Below are 23,884 nucleotides of genomic sequence, written 5' to 3' on the forward strand. Positions count from 1 at the left end.
TCAAACTTTTGGGAAAGAAGAGTAAAAAAAAAAAAAAAGACCAATCACAAAGCACTTCAACAGATCACATGGCTCCTATCCTAAGTAAGTGCTCTGTTGGGTCCTGGGTTTGCTTGCATTGATAACAAGAAAAAGATAACATTTCGGCCCCCCCCCCAAAAAAATGCTTTTGGGGCTCGGAGAATCCGGCCTCGCAGGCTCTTCTCCGCCGTCTTCCCACCTCCTCAGTGTTGTTAGTGGTTCCCCTCCCCCCCTCCCCCTCCCCCTCCCGGGTTCTTCCTAGGCTTGGATGACGACACAGAAGAAGAAGAGCATGTCCTCCAAAGCTCGACTGCTTGTCATCAGGTTAGAGAAACAGGAGAGGACAACAGTAGGATCTTGTCTCTTCCTCTCATTCCACCATCAACCCCCCCCCCCCCCCCAGATTGCCTAAATCCCGCCCCCTCCCGGGTCCGCATGGGACCTCAGGGAGTGAACTCCGTATTCATTCCTCCATTGGCGTTTTTTGTAAAATCCTTAAATAAAGAGTTTTACTTGGACAAACAAAGCGATTCAGCGGAGACGAATTTGAACATTTGACTTCTTTTTTTTTTTTTACTCTAAATTATTTCAGGATTTTACGAATAGTCAACGGTGAAACGAATTGGGGAATTCACTTCGTTCGGTCCCATGTGGAACCCGGAAGAGGGCGTGACTTAGGCACTCTATTCTGACCCCCCTTTGACTCCTCCCACTTCCGAAACAGATTAATTTGGCTACACTCCACCCCTCCCTCCCTCCCGACCGACCCCGGCGTTTAAGAGTCTCATCTCTGGCCGTGGAGCGCCGACACGACGGGGGTCTGCTGGGGCCCGCTGGGTGTGGACACGGGCGGCCACATGGGCGCCTGGTGCATCACGGGCGGCCACATGGGCGCCTGGTGCATCACGGGCGGCCACATGGGCGCCTGGTGCATGTGGTGCATGTGGTGGTGGTGCGGGTAGTGGTGGTGGTGCGTGTGGGGGCCGGTGGGAGAGGAGGGCGGCAGCCAGGCCGGCTGGTGGCTGGGCGGAGACGACGCCCAGAAGGAGCCCAAGCCCGAGGAGGAGGAGGAGGAGGAGGAGGAGGGCGTGGGCGGGGAGCAGGCCATCATGGACGCCTGGCCGCCCGCGCCCCCGCACTCCGACGCACGCAGCTTGGAGAACATGGTGATGGCGTCGGGGAAGTTGGGCGGCGTGGCCGGAGTGTTCCTCGGCGTGCACATCTGGGGAGGAAACGAGAAGAGGAAGGGAATCAGAAGGGCAAACAGAAATTGAACACAAGTTTGTAGTCGAGATGCACCGATACCAGATATCCGTCTGGTACCGACTCAAATACCTGGATAGGGTATCGTGACAATGGGCCAATACCATTGTAATAAATAACAAGTCGGTACCTAGTATGTATTTATTTGTTACATTTTGTTTTACAAGGTTAGGAAGGCAATGTTGCTTTACACATAAAAGAGGGACTCCAGTCTCTTCTAGGGGTGGGACAAAATATCGATACTCACGGTATCGCGATATTTCCACTTGCGATACGTTATCGATACACTGGCACCAAGTATCGATATGTTTATTAAAAAAAAAAAAAAAAAAAAAAAAAAAATTTTTTTTTTTTTTTTTTTAAATAAACAGGCTAAAATATTATGCTGTGTGTGGTAGTTGAAACATAGTTTCAAGTTGACGTTTATTTATGTTTGTAGTTGAAACAAAAACATAAATACTGTAGGCTACATGAATGGAAATGTTTGATCATTAATATCTTTTAGAAATTATATAGGTAGGTAGGTTATATAGGTTTTCTTGTTTTAATAATAATAATAAACAGACTTAATGTGTAACTTTTCCTCCGTGGTATCGAAAATGGTATGAGTGAGTGAGTGAACTCTGAGAGAGTTCATGTCAATTCTGCTAATAAATACATAATACCTGCTTCTTGCCTTTTAGGGGTATTTTTTTCTCTTCAGTTACACAGGTATCGTGATGTATCGTCTTCCAATATATCGATTATCGCAGTATCGCTGTATCGTGATAATATCGTTATCGGGGGCCAAGTATCGTGACGATATCGTATCGTGAGCTACTCAGCGATTCCCACCCCTCTTCCCCACACTGATGCATACAGTTGATTCATTAAACACTGGTATCAGATGGCTACAGGACGATACCCAAAGCCCAGGCAGGTATTGGTTTTGAGACCGAAAACGTCGCATCGGTGCATCGGCATCCCATTCCCTGGTTTGTACCAGTTTTGTATTTTTATCCTTGCCTGCCGTGGACTGTACGCCCACAGACAGGATGATATAGAACACACACATCAGAGTTAGGAGTTCATATCTAGGTCACTGCTTGTGCTCGCCTCAGGGGGCGTCCATCTGACCGGCATTTTGAAACAAGGGCAATCCTTCACATTCCCTTAACCTGCTGCACTTAATCTGAACAGCACTCAGATCCCCTTAACCTGCTGCACTTAACTCTGGAATGGATATAGATGATGTGTGACACCGTGCTAACTGCCAAATGCCTTCAATGAGAACATCAATTAAAATGCAATTTGAAAAGCGGCATCGTGCCGGCCGGCCAAAACACAGGGACACACACACACACACACACACACACACACAAACAGAAACACACACACACACACACACACACACACAAACAGAAACAGACAGTGTGTATGTGTCTCTCACACTCTCACACTCACACACACTCACACACTCACACACTCACACACACACACACACACACACACACACACACACACACACACACACACACACACACACACACAAACAGAAACACACACACACACACACACAGAAATACACACACACTGGGATCAGGTAGCAGCCATATAAATAGAGGTGGGGACCTCTCAGCTGTGCAGCGGGGGGCCGGCTTTATTTAGAACACACTGCTGGCAGGGGGGCTTTCACATGTACACATCTACAATTCCACACACACACACACACACACACACGCATTAACCCAATAGTTTCCGTCTTTACCTTCTTTTTTTTACAATGACAGCAAAACCTGAAGGCTGTCATTTGAACACTAATAATAGGTTATGACAGAATGTTTACGACCCTGTCTGTCAAAATGACAGACAACGAGAAAGTCGAAGCGTTCCTTCACACCATACGCCAAAGCCACACTGAAGCCCCGCAGTTTCATTTCCTTGTTAACAGGTAAGACTGTTCACACCAGCTGCACGCCACGCCACGCTGAAGCTGCGCTAAAGCGATCGTTCAGGATCCTGTTCTATTTTCCAAGCGTGTTGCTGCCAGGCATGTCAATGCAAGTTGTGGCCGGAGGCAAGGTGCTGCGAGTGAGGCACTGAGGAAAAGAGTGCTTCTTGTGTGACCGGTTTAGCGCGAGCTCAGCTTCAGTGTGGCTTTGGCGATACTGGCGATTCCTAGCGGGCTCGCTAGCTCCCACCCTGCGGCTTGCCGAGCTGGCCCTGCAGCTCGCATACGCAGCTCGGCTGCTGCGTGGCCTCGCCTGCTCTTTTGGCGCGTGCGGGTGAGTGTTGCTCACAAAATGTTATTGCCTTTAACTTTACATGCGCTTAAGTTTACATGCGGGTGTGTGTGCCCCTTAAGTTTACATCCATCAGTCTTATGACATCACTGATGACATCATCAGTGTCTTAAAACGCTCACAATGCTGACGATGTCACTGATGACATCATCAGTGATGTCACGATAGACCAGAACTGCATCGCGTCTTCAAGCGCCCAGCTCCAAGGCCGCGCCCCTTTTTAGGGGAAACCCACCATAGTAAACGACGGTACAAGAAGCCGAAACCACTTCAAACAAACTATTTAAAACGGTTTAATTTGATAGAGATATGCAGAAGAGTTGCTGTGTTGTTATAGTTTCACTAACAATAAAAAAAAAAAAAAAAAAAAACTGGTCTGCGATAGGGTAGGCGACGGCGTGACACCGTCAATGTGGACGATGCATGTAACCTGGTGGAAACTGGATACAGCGTTCATATAAGGCAAGTACCTCGTGTCGATGTATCTTGCGCATTCTATGGCCGGCCGAGTTGAAATATATTGTCATGTCATGGTGTCTTTGGGTCATTTATAAAGGAAATGAATTCTGTTATTTTTCTATAGATGTTTTGGGTACTGCTATTTTACATTGAAGTCAACGCGAGTGGCTTGTGTTATCCCCCAAAAAGGGTCCTTGTGGCCTATGTTATATAGGAAAAACGACCAGAGAACTCAAGACCCGGATAACGGAACACAAAAGCAATATCAGAAACAAGGACATCAAATCCGCTGTAGCGAGGCACTTTAATGCTGCTGGTCATGATATATGTTCCCTTAGATTTCTAGGTATAGAGGTAGTCGTTCCTCTTAAGAGAGGGGGTGACAGGGATCGTACTCTTTTACAAAGAGAGGCTTATTGGATACACACCTTACTGACAGAACACCCTAGAGGTATGAATGAGGAACTGTTATTGGGTTGCTTTCTGTAATTTTGCTTTTTGCTTTTTTCTTTAATTTTAACTTTTACACTATCGTTTATTTGATAGCTTGAATTGTGTGATCTTGGTGTGTTGCCTGACCTTGGTGTATTTATCACCACGTTGTATCTCGAACACCACTGCTCTGTGTTGCAATTAGGTTTGTAATATATTTCCTTGTTTTCTATTTATCAATGAGGTTTGATATTGACTGATCTTTATCTAGCTTCTCCCCGTCTGTTTTGAGTGCATTTACCCGGTTTATTTAATTGTGTATTGTAATCTTACATGAATGATGCTGTTTCCGGTGTGATGCTTTATAAACGTCATCTCCGCCTTGTACTGCACCACACTGAAGAAGGCCGTCAGGCCGAAACATGTATGTGCCGTGCTATCCTGACTGAGGTAAATTAAATATTCAAAAGGACTTTTTTGAGTGCTGGCTTTTTCTTGTTTAATTTGTACCCGTGCCGTGCACCGGACCTCTTTCTTCACTCTCCGAGTGTGCTCGCATTTTGCTACTTTTGGATCCCCCAAAAAGGGGCCTTGACGCTTTGGATGTGCAGTTCTGGTCTATGCACAATTGCTCAAGTGACATCACTGATGACATCAGTGATTTATGACATCACTGATGACATCATCAGTGGGACAAAAATTGAAACAGAGAGAGAACAGATATTGCCCACATGCTCCCTTTCTAATATATTGATGGTGTGACCTCTGGTCAGGTCTCTGTGTTTGTCCAGACCAGCCTCAAGGAAACTTCATCGAATAAGATTTAGCTTCCATTTATCAGTATCCACCAGAGATGGGGACTCGGACTCGAGTCGCACTTAAGTGGCACATGCAGAGACTTGAGACTTGACTTGAGACTCGTCCTCAAAAGACTTGAGACTTGACTTGAGACTCGTCCTCAAAAGACTTGAGACTTGACTTGAGACTCGTCCTCAAAAGACTTGAGACTTGACTTGAGACTCGAGGTTTGGGACTCGTGAGCAATATATTTTTATATTTTTTGTAAGGGGGAAAAAGTACGGAAATGTCCTTCCGGCCGATCCATTATTTAGCTGTGCGCACGGGGTTACAGAGCCGCAAGCTAGCCAAGCAATATGCCATTGCCTACGGCGAGCCGGGCGAGCACACTTGCAGCAGCAGCCGCTGTACCAGTTATTATCAGCTTTGGCTATAAAGACTTTGCACAAGGGGGCAACAAAAGAATCACTAAATGCAACGCCTGAGGTTCGACGATCAAGGATGCTGGATCGACGACAACTAACTTTATCAGGCACCTGAAAACGCACCCTGAAAGATCAGTGAATGGCTTGGTGGATAATTTAACCTTAGCTTAGCTTGCTAACCCAGTGTAATGTAGCTACGTTAACTCAATAAGCCTGTAACGTTAACGCTAACGTTACATGGTCAGAAACAAACCTCTAAACCTGCCTGTAGCCGACATAATAACGAGGTGTTTAGCCAGCACATAGCCGCGACACACAACTATAAAGATTGACTATAAAGACTTATAGTTGTGCGTCGTGGCTAGCCTTGTTTGCTATCGTTAGCTTCCCTCCAACAGATAGCAGCAGAATAATGCTAACATTACTAGCGTTAGCTTTGTAGTTTTTCTCGTTCCCTTGTATTTTAGAAAGATGAATGTTTGCTACCACACTTGTTAAAACGGTCGGATAACTACTTGTTAAAACGATCGGGTAACTGCGTTCTGCTGCTACAATCTACTGGTTAACGACAGTTATGTAAAATACAGTTATTGACTTTAAAGAAAAGCGTTCATTGTGATTTTTTCATATTCCATTGCAATAGCCTGTTTATATACCTTTAGTTAATGAGACTTTAGTTAATGAGACTTTAGTTAATGAGACTTTAGTTAATGAGACTTTAGAGACTTGACTTGGACTTGCAAAAAATGACTTGTGAGCATCTCTGGTATCCACCAAGTCGGACTGATATGTTTTGCATTGAAACTGCCAATACTTACAATAATTACATTTGAGTAATATAGTATATTAGTATTCCAATCCTGTCAGGGTGGAAAAGCCTCTGAAAACATTTCAACCATAATGGGATATTCCTGCATACTTGTATGAAGTCTGATCGATATTGAATCATTTCAGGTTAAGGGCTCCTAATCACTTTAGTACTGATTTGTGGACAACACTGACGGACTACTTTACTTATGTCAGTGCAGTATGAATGATTCAGTTGAGTTTAAAACCCCTCAGAGCTTTGATGGTACAGATTAGAATAAAGGAAGTGTGATGTGAGCCTACAGCTTCTGGGTGTGGGCTGAGAGCCGGAAACTGCACTGTTCTGTGTTTACAATGTTCAGCTGAGGAGGCAAGTCTGGACTGGCCTGATCAGTCACCTGCATGACCCCGAGAGAGAGAGAGACACACACACGCACACACACACGCGCGCGCGCACACATACACACACACACACACACACACGCACGCAGGTCTGAACTTAAATCCAGACATTTAAATACAAAGCCTCAAATTTGGGACACTAAAACACTCCACTGAAACAGGATAATAATAATAATAATAATAATAATAATAATAATAATAATAATAATAATAATAATAATAATAATAATAATAATAATAAATATAGCCGCAAGCGGCAATACTAGGGGTTCGAGCCTATTGCCCCTGAAGGGGCTTGAATATCTGTCATATCTGTCATTGGCCCAAATTTCAGGGATTGGCCCAGTGGTATGGATGGTTAGAAAAACAGGAAATGAGGTGTTGGTTGTATCGCCAGAATTGGGTAGGTTGGTATAATTGTTTGTTTCTGAGTTAGTGGGTGAGTTTTCTAGCCTAGGTGCCAAATGTGGTTACTGTGGGCCTTAGGGTTTCTGAGATATATGAGAGGTCAACTACTGGCCTCCAGGTGACTACACTCTTTTACACACGTGCATTAGCCCAGGTCAACTGCTGACCTCCAGGTAACCACCTGGCCCTGAAATGGCCTGCGAAGGCCTAACAACAAAAGGGGTCCGAGCCCATTGCCCCCGAAGGGGCTTGAATATCTGTCATTGGGCCAAATTTCAGGGATTGGCCCAGTGGTATGGATGGTTGGAAAAACAGGAAATGAGGTGTTGGTTGTATTGCCGGAATTTGGCAGATTGGTCCAATTGTTTGTTTCTGAGTAGTGGGTGAGTTTTCTAGCCTAGGTGCCAAATGTGGTTAGTGTGGGCCTTAGGGTTTCTGAGATATACACAGTTTTACAGAAGGAAAAGAAGAAGAAGAATAAAGATACAAACATACTAATAATACAATAATAATACAATAGGGGTTTCCAGCCCCCCTAATAAAACATGTTCATGCCTACTGGTAGTTGTGTGGAATGATTGAAATGTCTAATTAGAATCAGTTCAAGTTAGGTAGGTAGTAGGGCTGGCACGATGGACCATGGCATCGACCATCGTGATTGGCCGACCCCCCATCGACCTCTGAGGCTTCTACATCGGATCATCGTGATTAATTATCTGTTCGAATTAAATTGTTGCCGTTTCAATAATAAAAAATACCAAGTCCACTTACCATGGGGGATGCGCCGGGGGCATTAACGAGCGCACCCAGTTCAGACTCAGAGAAGCCTCCCCTCCCCCGCTCTAGTGCTTCTCTGCACTGGGTGCGCTTGTTTAATGTCGCCGGGGCGTCCCCCGCGCATGAGAAGTGAGTTCTTTTGTTGTGAACACTTTTAAGACAAGACAAGACTTTCCTGTTTTCAACCCAAAGTGAGTACAAGTCTTCAACTGTGAATTTAACTCGCCTGTTTCCAAAGTGGAAGTTGAAGTTGATACAGCACTAGCAATATTGAACGGCGCAAAACAAATAGGCTAACGTTAACGTTACATATCCTGACCAACAACGTGTGTGTGTGTGTGTGTGTGTTGAATTTAACTAGCTGGCAGAAAACTGACAGAATTACTGGCGGATATAACGTTAGATTCGCGTGGGCTTTTGAACCTAATGAGAGAGAGAGTTGAGGAGACTGGAGCGAGTTGAGAGAGAAATACAGCAGCAGCAGCAGCAGCTAGGCTACTGCTAGCTGTTACAGCAGTAGCTGCCCCTCACTGCTTGAGTGGCCTGGCTCTGTGCAGTAGCTAGTAGCCTGCCTGTCGTTCTCATGAAGAGCTCAGCTGTCCTGCTTTTAACGTGCATTGCAGCGGCGGATGGCATAAATGACGATGCCATCGTTAATCACGATGTTTGACTGTGGAACAATCACGATGGGTATTTCGGGTATATCGCACAACCCTAGTAGGTAGGTACTTTTATTAACCCCAGAGGGGAAATTCCTCCGTTAAGAGCTTTCCATAGACAACCAGAGTAGTATTGATCATACTATACAATGAAATCTATCAACCTGCATCATTTTTAACATATCAGAGGTGTGTAGAGCTGCATCGATGAATCGTAATCGATTAGTCGATCGATAGATAATTAATCCACAATTGTGATAATCGATTAATCATTTTGAGTCATTCTCTGGTTCCAGTTTCTAAAAGGTGAATATCTTCTGGTTTCTTTCTACTCCTCTATGACAGTAAACTGAATATCTTTGGGTTGCAGACAAAACTAGAGATTTGAGGACGTCATCTTGGGCTTTGGGAAACACTGACATTTTATAGACCAAACAACTAATCAATGAATTGAGAAAATAATGGACAGATTAATCAATAATGACAACAATCAGTTAGTTGCAGCCCTAGAGGTGTGCTACACTGACTGAACCAGATCCTATTTTAAAATCAGGCCCGTCAATACTGGTCTACGTAACACTAGTAGTGACATGACATCACTCGTCGCTGTTGCCATTGCATTGGTGCCTCCGGTGGCGGAGGGCAGGAAGTGAACAAACAGGCTGGAGGAGAGTGTCGGCTCGGAGCTTCAGGACTGTTTAAACACTGGCTGTCTGGGGAGGACAGCGCTGTGCTCCGCTGGGACACAGAGCTGTTGTTGAGGCTGGAAAGTCTACGCACGTTACAAACACTAACATCTCTCGTGACCCCGTCGCGCCTCAGGGGAAGCGAGGAGTACACACAAACACAATGTATGTATGGTGTTCATATCCTACACACACACAGCACCCTTATGCACCAAGTCCCAACACAAAATGTCATCCAACCGGTTCTCTGTCTGCCCCAACCTCTATCGAATAGGCTCTGCACGCTACACTTCTATCCAATAGACCAAATCAGCGGGGGTGTTTACATTTACTTCCGGTTACCCCTGGGTCCAGTGGTCCACACATTATAATGCCGGTGAACGGCACAAACTGACGTGTTGAAGACAAAAACAGACAAAGAAGACAAAAATGGTTCGTTCCTGTTGTGTTGTTGTTTAATATCATTCACAACAACCCTTTCACTAACGTTAGTGGAGAGACCAGACTAGCTAATTTACCTGTTGGACCAGACCAGAGTAGACTTGAAGCTAAATTAAATTAACGTGGCGTCAGTAGCTCTGTCTGTAACGAGTCTGCAAAAAAACAGCGAGTTTGACAGTTGTAAACAAACGTTATTAGCTAGCTAACACTACATAAAACAAACACAGAAGAAAGGCTAGATACGTCGGACAAGCATGTTTACCAACCGTTTGAACATTTAAATTGAAAGTAGTCGGCCGAAAACAACGAGAGGGTTTGACAGCATTTATTTGACAACACGCACATTTAAACCTGCCGCCTGCCCCAAGTGGTACGCGGAAGTAATGTTGTTTACATGGTGACGTCACGGTGATTTGGTCTATTCATAGCTTTCAAGGGGCGTTACGTGCTGCCGGGAACGCCCACCTGGCGGTCAAAAAACTTGTTCATTCCGTTGCCCGCCGAGTCGACTTTCTCACGCTGTGTTTGTTCAGCCAAAGTGCCGGATAGCCTACCTGTTGTGCTATCGGTTGCACTAAACCGACGAGGAGACACGCCTGGCTTGTGTTTTACAGAATCCCGTCGGAGAAAGAAAGGAGGAGGTTGTGGATTTGTGCGACGTGGTTCAGTCGCTGGGGAGGGCTTTTTTTTCTACCATCAAAGTACACACGTCTTTTTTTATTTCATCAAAGGTAAGCTCAAGTAACGTTACAATAATGATTAATACCCCGTTAACGTTACTTGAGCTTACCTGATGAAATGTTGGCCGCAAAGAGCAAAGACGTGTGTACTTTGATGGTAGAAAAAAAAGCCCTCCCCAGCGACTGAACCACGTCGCACAAATCCACAACCTTCTCCTTTCTTTCTCCGACAGGATTCTGTAAAAGCACAAGTCTCCTCGTCGGTTTAGTGCAACCGATAGCACAACAGGTAGGCTATCCGGCACTTTGGCTGAACAAACAGCGTGAGAAACTAGTCGACTCGGCGGGCAACGGAATGAACAAGGTTTTTTTTTGACCGCCAGGTGGGCGTTCCCGGCAGCACGTAACGCCCCTTGAAAGCTATGAATAGGCTCTATCTACGCACGCTACACTTCCATGTTGGACACAAGGCCACTCCCCCCACTCCAGTCTGATCGGAAAGCTAGTCATGTTGTAGCAACAACAAAAACGGCCTAAACAATATTAGTTTTGGTCTATTTTATTCCAATCTGTGTGTCGAGGGTTAATGACCTTATGCCATGAGCTCAACACATCAATAACGATCGTCAACCTAACGTCCATGAAGGTGTGACTTGAAGACGTTTTGAGCTCATGCCGCGTGGCATAACGTCATCGATCCTCGACACACAACTTGGAATAAAATAGACTCAACATAATAGTAGTTTAGGCTGTGTGTATGTGTGTGTTTTTTTTATAGCAACGATATGACGACTAGGGGGGCGGGGCTACTGTCAAACAAGGAAGTGCACAGAGCCTAGTGATGCACCTGAATGTCGTCGACTCGTCAATGTGTCGATAAAACAGCCGTCCAGCTCTAAAGCGGCCTCAACACCCGCGTCATCTCCGTCTGCACACTTTGAATTCAATGACTTTCCCTGGTAAAGAGAGTCTGGCAGACACCTAAAGTCAGTAGACAGACCTAAAGTCAGTAGACAGACCTAAAGTCAGTAGACAGACCTAAAGTCAGTAGACAGACCTAAAGTCAGTAGACAGACCTGACGTCAGTAGACAGACCTGATGTCAGTAGACAGACCTAAAGTCAGTAGACAGACCTAAAGTCAGTAGACAGACCTAAAGTCAGTAGACAGACCTGATGTCAGCAGACAGACCTGATGTCAGCAGACAGACCTGATGTCAGTAGACAGACCTAAAGTCAGTAGACAGACCTAAAGTCAGTAGACAGACCTAAAGTCAGTAGACAGACCTAAAGTCAGTAGACAGACCTGATGTCAGTAGACAGACCTAAAGTCAGTAGACAGACCTGATGTCAGTAGACAGACCTAAAGTCAGTAGACAGACCTAAAGTCAGTAGACAGACCTGATGTCAGCAGACAGACCTGATGTCAGCAGACAGACCTGATGTCAGTAGACAGACCTGATGTCAGTAGAGAGACCTGATGTCAGTAGACAGACCTGATGTCAGTAGACAGACCTGATGTCAGCAGACAGACCTGATGTCAGCAGACAGACCTGATGTCAGTAGAGAGACCTGATGTCAGTAGAGAGACCTGATGTCAGTAGAGAGACCTGATGTCAGTAGAGAGACCTGATGTCAGCAGACAGACCTGATGTCAGCAGACAGACCTGATGTCAGTAGACAGACCTGATGTCAGCAGACAGACCTGATGTCAGCAGACAGACCTGATGTCAGTAGACAGACCTGATGTCAGCAGACAGACCTGATGTCAGCAGACAGACCTGATGTCAGTAGAGAGACCTGATGTCAGTAGACAGACCTGATGTCAGCAGACAGACCTGATGTCAGCAGACAGACCTGATGTCAGTAGACAGACCTGATGTCAGTAGAGAGTAGGGGTGGGACAAAATATCGATACTCACGGTATCGCGATATTTCCACTTGCGATACGTTATCGATACACTGGCACCAAGTATCGATATGTTTATTAAAAAAAAAAAAAAAAAAAAATTTTTTTTTTTTTTTTTAATAAACAGGCTAAAATATTATGCTGTGTGTGGTAGTTCAAACATAGTTTCAAGTTGACGTTTATTTATGTTTGTAGTTGAAACAAAAACATAAATACTGTAGGCTACTGAATGGAAATGTTTGATCATTAATATCTACTTTTAGAAATTATATAGGTAGGTAGGTTATATAGGTTTTCTTGTTTTAATAATAATAATAAAAAGACTTAATGTGTAACTTTTCCTCCGTGGTATCGAAAATGGTATGAGTGAGTGAGTGAACTCTGAGAGAGTTCATGTCAATTCTGCTAATAAATACATAATACCTGCTTCTTGCCTTTTAGGGGTATTTTTTTCTCTTCAGTTACACAGGTATCGTGATGTATCGTCTTCCAATATATCGATTATCGCAGTATCGCTGTATCGTGATATATCGTTATCGAGGGCCAAGTATCGTGACGATATCGTATCGTGAGCTACTCAGCGATTCCCACCCCTAGTAGAGAGACCTGATGTCAGTAGAGACCTGATGTCAGTAGAGACCTGATGTCAGCAGACAGACCTGATGTCAGTAGACAGACCTGATGTCAGCAGACAGACCTGATGTCAGTAGAGTTAATCTTTGATTAAGAGCCCTGCTCTGTTCGTTATTGCTGCAACACTGAGCCCTTTCTTCTCCACAGCCCAGCTTTCCCAACATGGCTCCCGACGGCCTCCAGGGTCCAAGGAGGCTGCAGGCAGGCAGAGAGGGGGGCTTGTGCTGGACATGCAAACAGCCTGGCTGGCAGCTGACTCTCACCCTGACCACCAGCCTGCCTCCTCTTCCTCTACTGCCTCTCTCCAGCATACAGCCATGTTCTCTTTCATCACTCCTCCTCCACACACACACACACACACACACACACACACACACACACACACTACAATCACACACACACACACAGACACACACACACAGAGCCTCCAGCGCTATGATGTAATGGCACTGCACCCAAAATAATAACAAACCCCAACCCCCGCCTCTCACACACTTCCTTGCTCTCAAGCTAGAACATGCCCCTCCCAGAGCGACTGACAGGCACGTACACCCAAGGCACTGGGGGAGGGAGGCAGAGAGGGAGGGAGAGACAGAGAGGGGGGGGGGGGGAGGGAGGGAGGGAGAGACAGAGAGGGAAGGAGAAAAAGGAAGAGAGACAGAAAGAAAACAAAAACACTGACTCGCTGCTGCAGATGTTAGCGGAGCAGAGTGCATGCTGGATAAAGACGTTCACGGATGACCGGTCGCAGCCACAGGGGCAGTGCATTTCACATTTTCAGATATATATACGTATACATACAGTATATATATATGTATATGTATAAAAATATATATATATATAATCAAATAAAATATAATGGAAGTATATGCAGTTGTTTATTTTAATTATGGATCATAATACAATGCAATTCCAAATGCACTTTTATTTTAAAAGTAGCCACACAGTGAGAAAAAAGAAAGTGAGAATAAATCATGTATTGCGGAAAAAAGTGATGCATCGATTTAAGATGCATCGAGATGCATCGATAATCGTAATCGAATCGTAGCCCTCTGAATCATAATCGAATCGAATCATGAGGCCAGTGAAGATTCACAGCCCTAATACATACATACATAATATATATATATATATATATATATATATATACACACACATACATAATACTAGGGCTGTCAAAGGATTAATTTTCTTAATCGCGATTAATCTTGCGATTAACTATAGTTAATCGCGATTAATCGCATCTTTGTATCACATGTTTAAAATGCCATTATTTTGCATTGCAAAGCATTTTTAATTAGATATTAATCATTCTTACCAGTGTGTCGTGATTGGGAATCAAATGAATGCAAATAAATGTACTTTGTGATCTTGAATTTTAGATTTATTTTCAATTCAATAGAAGTGCAATGTAGACCAGGCCCGATTTGAGCCTGCTACATTATAGGTTGGGCTGGTAGGGGGCAACTTTGGCAGTAGGTTGCCAGAGGTTGTGGGTTCGGGGATGGGGAGTAAGTTGCATATTCTAATGAGTTAAGTGTAATGGGTACACCTGTTCCAGTAGGAGTCAGCCACCTACTTGTGACAGGTTGACAGATATGGGAAGATGTCATTATAATGTGTTTATGTTTACTATGGGGGACCAACAACTTATTTTATTTACCTTATTGCACTGACAGATAATTTTCTAATTTTACTAGTTTCAAATATTTGGGTTTTCAGGATGATATAACTTGTGGCAGAACATCAATTTTGGTTTATTTGGTAAAAGTGGAACTGTATTCCTTCTGGTTTTCTTCATTGTTCATGATTTTGTGGAAAGCATTCACTAAAGAGTCTATAGTGAATGCTGCTATTAACTTGTGTTTACTTTTGCTACTAAACCAACATCAGGACATCCAAGCATGTTCTGACAGAGAGCAATGCCATTGGACCGCATTGGACAAACACATTTGCATATTTCCCCCAGCATGCATTGTTCCTTCCAAACTTTTGACAAGAAAGTAACCACATTAAATAAGTGGTGGGTGGAAATAATCATTAGCCTATTCTTAGTTAAACATGCAGTTTTGGAACATTCAATAAAGACAAATAAAAAATAGACTATGACTCGACACCCTAAGTCAGGGGTGGCCAAACTTTTTTGGTTGTGGGCCACATACAGAAAAATATAAGGAGTCGCGGGCCAAACAATATTAAGCGCGGCAGTTTTCGCGGCAAAAAGATTGGACCAGAAAACCCTTGTGCCATCAAAAATTGAATTTCTACCTAAATAAATATATGACACATAGTTTATTGATGCGCTCACCTATTACAATGGGTATTTCTGTATGTTATCAAATTTTCTTTTCCTGTGCCAACAGGTTAAGACAGAGATAATTTAACATACTAGGGTACATTATGGCCCAGGTTAAAAGGGAAATAAGAAAATATGAAAAGTAATCAAATAGAATGTTGACAGAGACCTGATTTAAGTTTATTTATTTTTGAATTAAATAGGGGTAGGACCAGATAAGCAGAGGCTTCCTTCCTACTCCTTTTCGAACAAATACTGTTATTTCTATTGCAATTATGATTAATATTGTACATTATTGTTTTTTCCTTTTTTTGTTTTAAAATGTTTTTAATGTATTGTGTATTATTATTATACTTATTATTTTTTATATTGTCTTTTATGTTAATGTTCGAAATAAACATTCATTCATTCATTCATTCATTCAACATAACATTAGTATTAAACATTCATTCATTTTTCTTTCTTTTTTTATTATAAATAGACCATGTCAGGGTGCCCAAGTATAACCCATTTTCAATGGTTCTAAATTGAAAAAACGAAATGGGGGGAATCCGTTTTTTTGTTTTTGTTTTTCAGTTTCTTTTTCTTAATGTTTTTGTTTTTCCGTTTTAAACTTTGAAACAGAAAAACGTTTTTAGCAATTTTTTTTTTTACTTCCCTTCCCCCCCCCTAAATTCATGGCGGGCCACTTAAAAATAGTTTGGCCACCCCTGCCCTAAGTGATACACACATGTTATGAGAGTGGTATATATACCCATGACACCAATATCTGTTTTAGTGTAGAATGGTTAGTTCCTTGCTCTGCTCTCCCCTAAGAGTGCAACGGACAAACAACCATGTCCAACCCTGTATCACCTCATATCGTGTGAATCTGTGTTTTCCAAGTGCGGGTGCTCCAAGGGACAAAATAGCATGAAATAGCGGCATGCGATTAACGGCGTTATGGTCGGCCCTTAGCCCTAATATATACATATACACACACACATATATATATATATATACTATATATATACAGTATGTGTATATATACAGTATGTGTATATATATACATTACACACACACAATGGCAGTTAGGAAACAGTATTGCATGAGCAGCACTGGGCCAAGGACAGTGTATTGTTCTCCTATGCTGAAATGAGCTGGAGAGAAGCAGCAGTCTCTCTGCACGGTGACGTACGTCGGCGCCGGCAGACAATATTCAACTCACTCTGGGTTTTGTCGAGTGAATTCTCTTCACACCCCTTAACTACTGTGTTACCATCAGAGTGAGCCACAATCACACACACACACACACAGTGTGTGTAGCTGAGTGTCTAGCCATGTGTGTGGCCGTGTGTGTAGCACGTGTGTGTAGCCGTGTTTGTAGCTTAGTGTGTAGCCGTGTGTGTAGCTGAGTGTGTAGCCGTGTGTTTAGCCGTGTGTGTGGCTGTGTGTGGCCGTGTGTGTATCACGTGTGTGTAGCCGTGTGTGTGGCCATGTGTGGCCGTGTGTGTAGCCGTGTGTGTGTGGCCGTGTGTGTATCACGTGTGTGTAGCCGTGTGTGGCCATGTGTAGCCGTGTGTGTAGCCGTGTGTGTGTAGCCGTGTGTGTGTATCACGTGTGTGTAGCCGGATGTGGGCCTGGTACATGAATGCTGCGACTCCGCCCGGTGTCTGGAGCCCAGCTGTGTGGCTTCATTCTCCAGTCCAGCAGGTCAATGAGTGCATCTGTCTGCCTCCAGCAAACTGCTGCTGCTGCTGCTGCTGCAGCCATGTTGACAGGACACAACTGAATGCCTATGAGTCCATGTTTTCTTCTTCTGCTTTTGCAGGGGAAGCTAATGCACTTACCATCTGGTGGTGGTGACTAGGGATGTTGGCCTCCTGGAAGAAGGAGCTTAGGGCCGTCTGGAGAGAGAGAGAGAGAGAGAGAGAGAGAGAGAGAGAGAGAGAGAGAGAGAGAGAGAGAGAGAGAGAGAAGACAGGAGGAAACAGTATGAGTTGTGAACTTGTGTTTACTCAAAGCAGACCGGCACAAAACACACAGCAGAGACATGTTCCTTCCCTCCTCCACCACAGCGAGTGTGACTCTCTCTCTCCCATCCCCCACTCTCAATCAGCCCACGGGTCAGTCACCACGTCAGCTCAGCGTTCAAACCATTATCCTCCATGCTGTGATCTAAAACAGGGCCTGTGTGTGCGCGTGTGTGTGTGTGTGTGTGTGTGCGTGTGCGTGTGCGTGTGTGTGTGTGTGTGTGTGCCTGTGTGTGTGCCTGTGTGTGTGTGTGTGTGTGTGTGTGTGTGTGTGTGTGTGTGTGTGTGTGTGTGTGTGTGTGGACCACTGACAGGATGGCCTACTGGTCAGCTTATAGCCACAGGCTAACTAACCAACTGGGCCTGACCGCTAAGAGAAAGGGACATTTGAACAGGGAGACACTGAAGAGCCGGGCACCACTGCACTTTACAGACCATCACCATGTCTGCCTGGCAGTGTATTGTCGATGTATTGAGTGTTGTTATTGATCACGTACATTTCAGAGCGTTTTGGAGTCGATGAGAGACCCACGACTAAGAATTCAAATGGGGGAAATAAATACACTACAATTAGTGTGTTAGGGAGCTACTGAATCATAACTTTTACATGAACCACTGTTTTCTGCTCACTTCTTTAGAATAACAGAACTGAACCCCCACCCACCCACCCAGTTCAACAGAAGGAGCTCCTTCGCTACAACACAAGGTAAGAAAACAGACGGGCTGCAGATAAAGAGGAGTTGAGACGTTCTAAAATGTCAACGACAGGTTTCACGAGTCACCAGTCCCTCCCTGAGGAAATGACTGGGCTACTTGTCTTCATTGTTCCTCTTTGTTGTGAAGTGAAGGCAGCCAAGGCCAGCGTGAACGCAGCCCTCCATGACCTCCGAGAAACAGAAACAACATACCGATACACCCAGCCAGCCAGAACAACCCCCCCCCCTCTAGTGTTGGGGGGTAACTCATTACAAAAGTAACATATTACATGTAATAGATTACTTTTAGCAGTAATGCAGTAATCTAACTTATAACGAATAGGATTTCAGTAGTATTATAGCAGTTACTTTGTCAAGTAACACAAGTTACAAATTGAGTTCGTTTGTTCTTTTTTTTTCTTTTTAAATCAAAGCACATATTTTAATAAAGATACAATCATGTCCTTATCAAATTGTGTGTTTTTATGCAAATCACCACTACAGATGAGTCGACAATAACAAAGGAAAAGGATAACATTTCGAATTTTGGACGGTTTACACTGACTTCAAGACGGTTGACATTATTTTTCGGGATGGTTCCCGGGGCGGCGATGTCATTCTGCTACTGCTGTTATTTTGGTGAAAGTAATGTAAAAGTAAGTGTAATAAGCAACGAGTTACGCTCGACAGACGGTGATATTGTAAAGTAACTCATTACTTCCAAATGAAAGTAACTAGTAATATGTAGTAGTATATTACATTTTGAAAGTAACTTTCCCAATACTGCGGCTGGTGGGCTACGCTACGTTCCTCCTGGCAGGACAAGACATTCCTGTCCTGACAACAGCGTGATGATTCATGTTCATGATGGGAAACACGGTTTGGGACGGCTGCTGCTGCTGCTGCTGATGTCATTATTCTCCTGCTCAAAACAAGAGCCAGCGCCTAAACAAACTGCCTTTCAGCGCGTCCAGCCCGGTGCGCTCCACACATTCTTCTAAAGGACAACATGTATCAGGTTTGGAACGTGTGGAGCTTCCTTTAACTGCTTTACTTTAGCCTCCATTTCCCGTGGCCGGAGGCCTCAGTCTTGCCAAACGCTTCCAATGAATGTAGCGGTTGGGGGGGGGGCACCCATCCCCCCACCACGCACACGGGCTCTGCTTGTTTGACAACAGCAGCAGGCAGTGCAGGAATGTCTGCCCGGGACAACGTGACACACATCTCAACGCGTGAGACTGCTTTGCTGCCATTGTGCAAAAGAGGCAGTGAGTCCACACTGTGCTTTGTCTCCACCACGCCGTTTATTTTGCCCGGCCCCAGGTTTCTCTCTGCGTGTCCGAAAGTCACAGACGCCACACACACACACTGTGTCACATGACCCCACACACTGTGTCACATGACCCCGCGGCTGGAAACACAAACACTAGCAAATTCACAAATAAGAGCACACAGTGTTAGCTAACCTGCATAATGAACAACCAATCTAATATTCAAAATGTTCCAGTAGTCCTTTCACCAGCTAGAGGATTCATCTGTACATGTACATAGATGATCTATGTACATTGAGACATAGATGATCTATTGTGGTTTATCTGGTTAAAAAGAAGCGATGTAGAGAGGGGGACATAAGAGCCAGGCTAGCGCTGAATGTAATGTGAGAGACAGTACACACTGTGAGGAGGACCAAGGAAGTAATGAATTATACCTGTGTTACTGTAACCGAGTAGCTCATGTTTACTTCCAACTGAACTGTGATACTTTGTTACATTTTAATCCATTTCACAGGACTCATTTTGTCTCCGTGTGCAAGGAAACCGAAACTGGCCCATTGTCAAATGCGTTGTGCTTCAAACCTAGTATGTGGTGTGTGGAGGAAACCAACTGTAAACATGAATCACTCTGACTCAAGTGTATCTATAGTAACTCAGTTAACATTTAGCCCAAAAGATAGCCATCCTGCTACAGTAATATTGGTTTGTTTGTATTTGCTTGTTGCTAGCTACTAGTCTACTGTGTTTGTTAGCTAGCTAGCTGAACAGCTAATAGCAAAAGAAACGTGTAGTAGCCTAGTATCCTTTTTTTTTGGTCACAGTTCAAATGAATTCCAGAAACTTGTTTTCAGAATGCTCAACACATGGCCTATAAAAACATAGAATATCACAGTGAACTCTCTGCTCTCTCGTTCTTTTGCTTTGTGTAAGATAGTCATGTCTGGTTTTTTTAAGTAACTGAGTAACCTTCACTCAGTACATTTTAATGAGCTTCTTTTTTCTTTCACAAAAACATAAACTCGGTGAGTGATTCATCCGAGTTCATGTTTTACGACAAACAATGCAATCGGCCAGAAACCAAACCTACATCAATAGTGTCGTATAAACTATAAACGCATCTTACCACTTGAGTGAAATACTTGATTACAAAATGGCTTACGTGATGAAACCTGTTCATTTTGTTTTGTTTGATCTGAGATGCCCACACACACACACACACACACACACACACACACTCCCTGCTCTTGACTGCAGGTATTCCCCTTTGTTGGAATTCAGGAAGTTGGGGAGAAAAATCCAGTTCCATCACAAAACGCTGACTTCTCATGTAGCATTTAGCTCCTGAAAGCTAATGTGAGCAGTCATTTTCTCATAGGCTCTACCACCTGGACAGTATTTTGAAGTAGGAAAGCTTGTGTCATTCTACAGTCTCTCCCACAGGATGTGAACGCAGCACGGGTCGTGTTATATGGAAGTGGATGTGGATTGTGGAGCCTCAAGGGGAAAGACTGAGGACGGAAGATGCCGATGGCCGGGGAGAACAACTCACAAGACAAGACCAGACTGGCAATGAGATAATCAGGCCACTGCTGTCACACCGAAAGGAACAATAGTCTGTTTGCTTTCACACCGAGTCTGATGACAGAGAGGAGGCAAACACAATAGAACCTTGTGTATTCCAATCTCATACGTCCATACTGACTCGTCAACAGCAGGAAGGATTTATATATATTTTTTAAAGTATGCGAGAAAATGTTATACTTTATTCTAATCATCTCCATAGGGGAGACTGTCTTCTCTCTTGCCCCTCTCAACAGCACAGCTTCTCTGGAGTCGGGGGGGGGGGGGGTGGGGGTGCAGTGTGTTGCTCAACAGCACTCCTGCAGACACTAATCTCTCTCAAACCACAAGGGCAAGGCCACCCTCTACACGCCATCTGACACACGCTATCAAATACTAAATAAACCATCTCAGAGAAGCTGTGGTCCCGGGTCAGACCGACCTGTCCGTTCCTCAGCCCACCTGGGAAAAGCCGTTGCACCTTTTGATCCCGAGCGGGTCGCCTTGAGGAGACTTGTCCCAGCAAAACATCCGCACCAATCAATCAAGCCCCCCCCCCGAACCAGGCACTGACCACGGCAACAACAGATTGGTCATTAACGGAGAGGGAGGTGTGGCTTGGTGGGGGGGGGGGGGGGGGGGGAAGAACCATCTGGAAGCACAGGCTTGAGATCCTTCAGGTGTCCCTCAGCTGTTCAACTGGCCCGATGAATATTTCAAACTAGTAGCCTGAAGGCTTCTCAAAGGAGAAACTGATATTGTACGTTTTTAAAGGGTTTTACATTATTTTGTGATTTTATTTGATTTATCTTTTGTCTAATGGAGCACATGTGTTGATGTGTTCATCTCCACATTTAGTCCTAAATAGAGAGAAATGTCTAGCCTAGAAGCAATTTGCATTTCCAAACGAGTCAGCTGAAGGAGGCGGAAATGTTCACAGCAAGCAGACCTCAGGTTTCTGTATGAACAGCTGAGAGGTTAATGTATCGTAATCTGCCTATATATAGGCGTCTCTTTAATACATGTGAGCAAGACTAGGTTCAATCCACCACTTAGCTCTCTAAGTACAGGAGTGTGACCTCTATCTCCTCTGGTGACATTACCAGAAGCTCAAACAACCCCGTGGTCCGTGGATCTAGCAGTTGACTGTCAACTTTTCAGTTAACCTCTATTCCAATTCTTCAGTACAAGGCCATTTCCCCCTAGGCAGTTACAAAATACTGGCCACAAGCAAGGAAAGAAAATACATTCCTGCATGAAAAGTGATTTAATAGGGGTTTTTGTAGCAGCTGAGGAGGGAGGGCTACATTTATGATCCCATGTGCCCAAAATATAGCTTTGCTGAACAAACAAGTCAAACCTGTTATTATACGGTACGTTATTGAATGGGGAATGAATAGTTGAGGGTGTTGTGTGGCAAAAACAGAGGACACAGCGTTAGTACAGATTATAGATGGTCTTGTCTGACTGACAAGATGGCACAACTGATTTAGCTACCAACGTATAAATTCGTATCATACTTCACAATCGTCGAATCGTGGAACTATAAAACAGTGGACTGTCTGAAAGAAATATTATAAACGTGAAAATTACCATATGAGCGGCTAGGCTAACAATAATTAGCTTAGCAATGACACGGTGGATTCCTGTCAAGAATGTAAACAAAACGTCCATTGAATTGAGCACCACGTCCACAGTGCTGCTGCTGCTGGGCTAGCTTAGCTAACGTTAGCCGCAAGAGCGCATGGTCGCATGGCTACGACCAAAATATATTCAACATTTCACACAAGTAATCAATTTAAACGTGTCAGTTGTTTTGAACATATTGTCGGGCGTCGGGCGTGATCAGTCATCTCGAAGGGCGGCAGTGAGTGCAACCAAAATAAAGCACACAGCGTTCACACCAACCAACCTCAAACTGCCAGTGGGCCGCTTGGAGGAGCTGCTTGGCTTGATCGGCGGCGCAGCCAGCAGTCAAAACAAACTGGTTGATCATGACTTGATGCCTGAGTTCGTCCATATTCACCGACATGACCGCTCGTCGACCAACCCCCCAGCTGCTTTAAGGTCAAACACAAAAGAAAAAAATAACAACTCTTCACTTTAGAATAGCTCTAAACGAGTCCCCTCGGCTCGAACCCAGTCCTCCCTGCGAGTCTCCCCCCTCTGTCTGTCTCCGCAGCTTCCAGCAACAACAATATTTTCATGTCATCACCAACAACAAAGACGAGGTCGGCAGCTGATTGGACGGCACAGAGAGCAAGATAGTACTCGCAAAGCGCTCATTGGCTGCCACTGGGGAAGCGTTTAAATCGCCGGAGCGCTTGGTTTTGTACCGACGAACACTGCCAGCGAGTGGAGTCAAGTGGAGTCAGTGCTACTGTGTGAACAACACCGCCCTCTGTTTTTAACCAGGGTGAACATACATGCGCTTTCAAGCATGTCCGTTACGCTGACGTAACGTCTATTGATTAGATAGTCAGTTATGGCTGATGTCGTGATGTGATATGTGAGTGTGGCCCTGTGACCACATTGTAAACATTGTGAATATTTTTGTTTACATCCACCTATGTTGCCTATAGCTTCCATAATGGGTGTATGTGGAGGATATAGATAGAATAATTATGTCAAATACTGAACATAATGATTATAATTTAACACCATTTCGGTTTATTTTGGTTTTAAAGGTTGACATTTTATTGACATGTAGGTTAAGTAGTAGTAGTGTTTTTGCTGTCAAGATTGTGGAAGTCTGCCACATTAAATGTTTTGAATTCTTAAAATGCATTTTGAATGTGTTTCTTATCTCTTCATTATAGCCTATTGCCTACTATTCTTGGTTGCTTTCCTCCTGTGAAGCACTTTGTAAATTCTGTTTCTCGATCAGTAGCCTACTCCATAAATTAGTGTTGTTGTTGGTTTTGTTGTTACATTTCAAGGCTATCTTGCAAAAGGTAAACACAAGGT

General features: G+C 44.2%; 1 protein-coding gene across 1 annotated transcript; it reads right to left on the bottom strand.

Moving 5' to 3' along the window:
* Positions 1-444: 444 nt before the first annotated feature.
* On the bottom strand, positions 445-23,086 carry ubald2 (UBA-like domain containing 2). The gene is made up of 3 exons (XM_083650234.1): positions 22,830-23,086; positions 17,206-17,262; positions 445-1,243 (listed from the first exon to the last, which is right to left on the bottom strand). The coding sequence occupies exons 1-3, from the start codon at positions 22,947-22,949 to the stop codon at positions 806-808; spliced, it is 615 nt and encodes a 204-aa protein (XP_083506360.1). The 5' UTR covers positions 22,950-23,086; the 3' UTR covers positions 445-805.
* Between the last annotated feature and the right edge of the window lie 798 nt (positions 23,087-23,884).

The sequence above is a fragment of the Poromitra crassiceps genome (genome assembly GCF_964638095.1).
Source record: "Poromitra crassiceps genome assembly, chromosome: 13".
NCBI classification, from domain to species: domain Eukaryota; kingdom Metazoa; phylum Chordata; class Actinopteri; order Beryciformes; family Melamphaidae; genus Poromitra; species Poromitra crassiceps.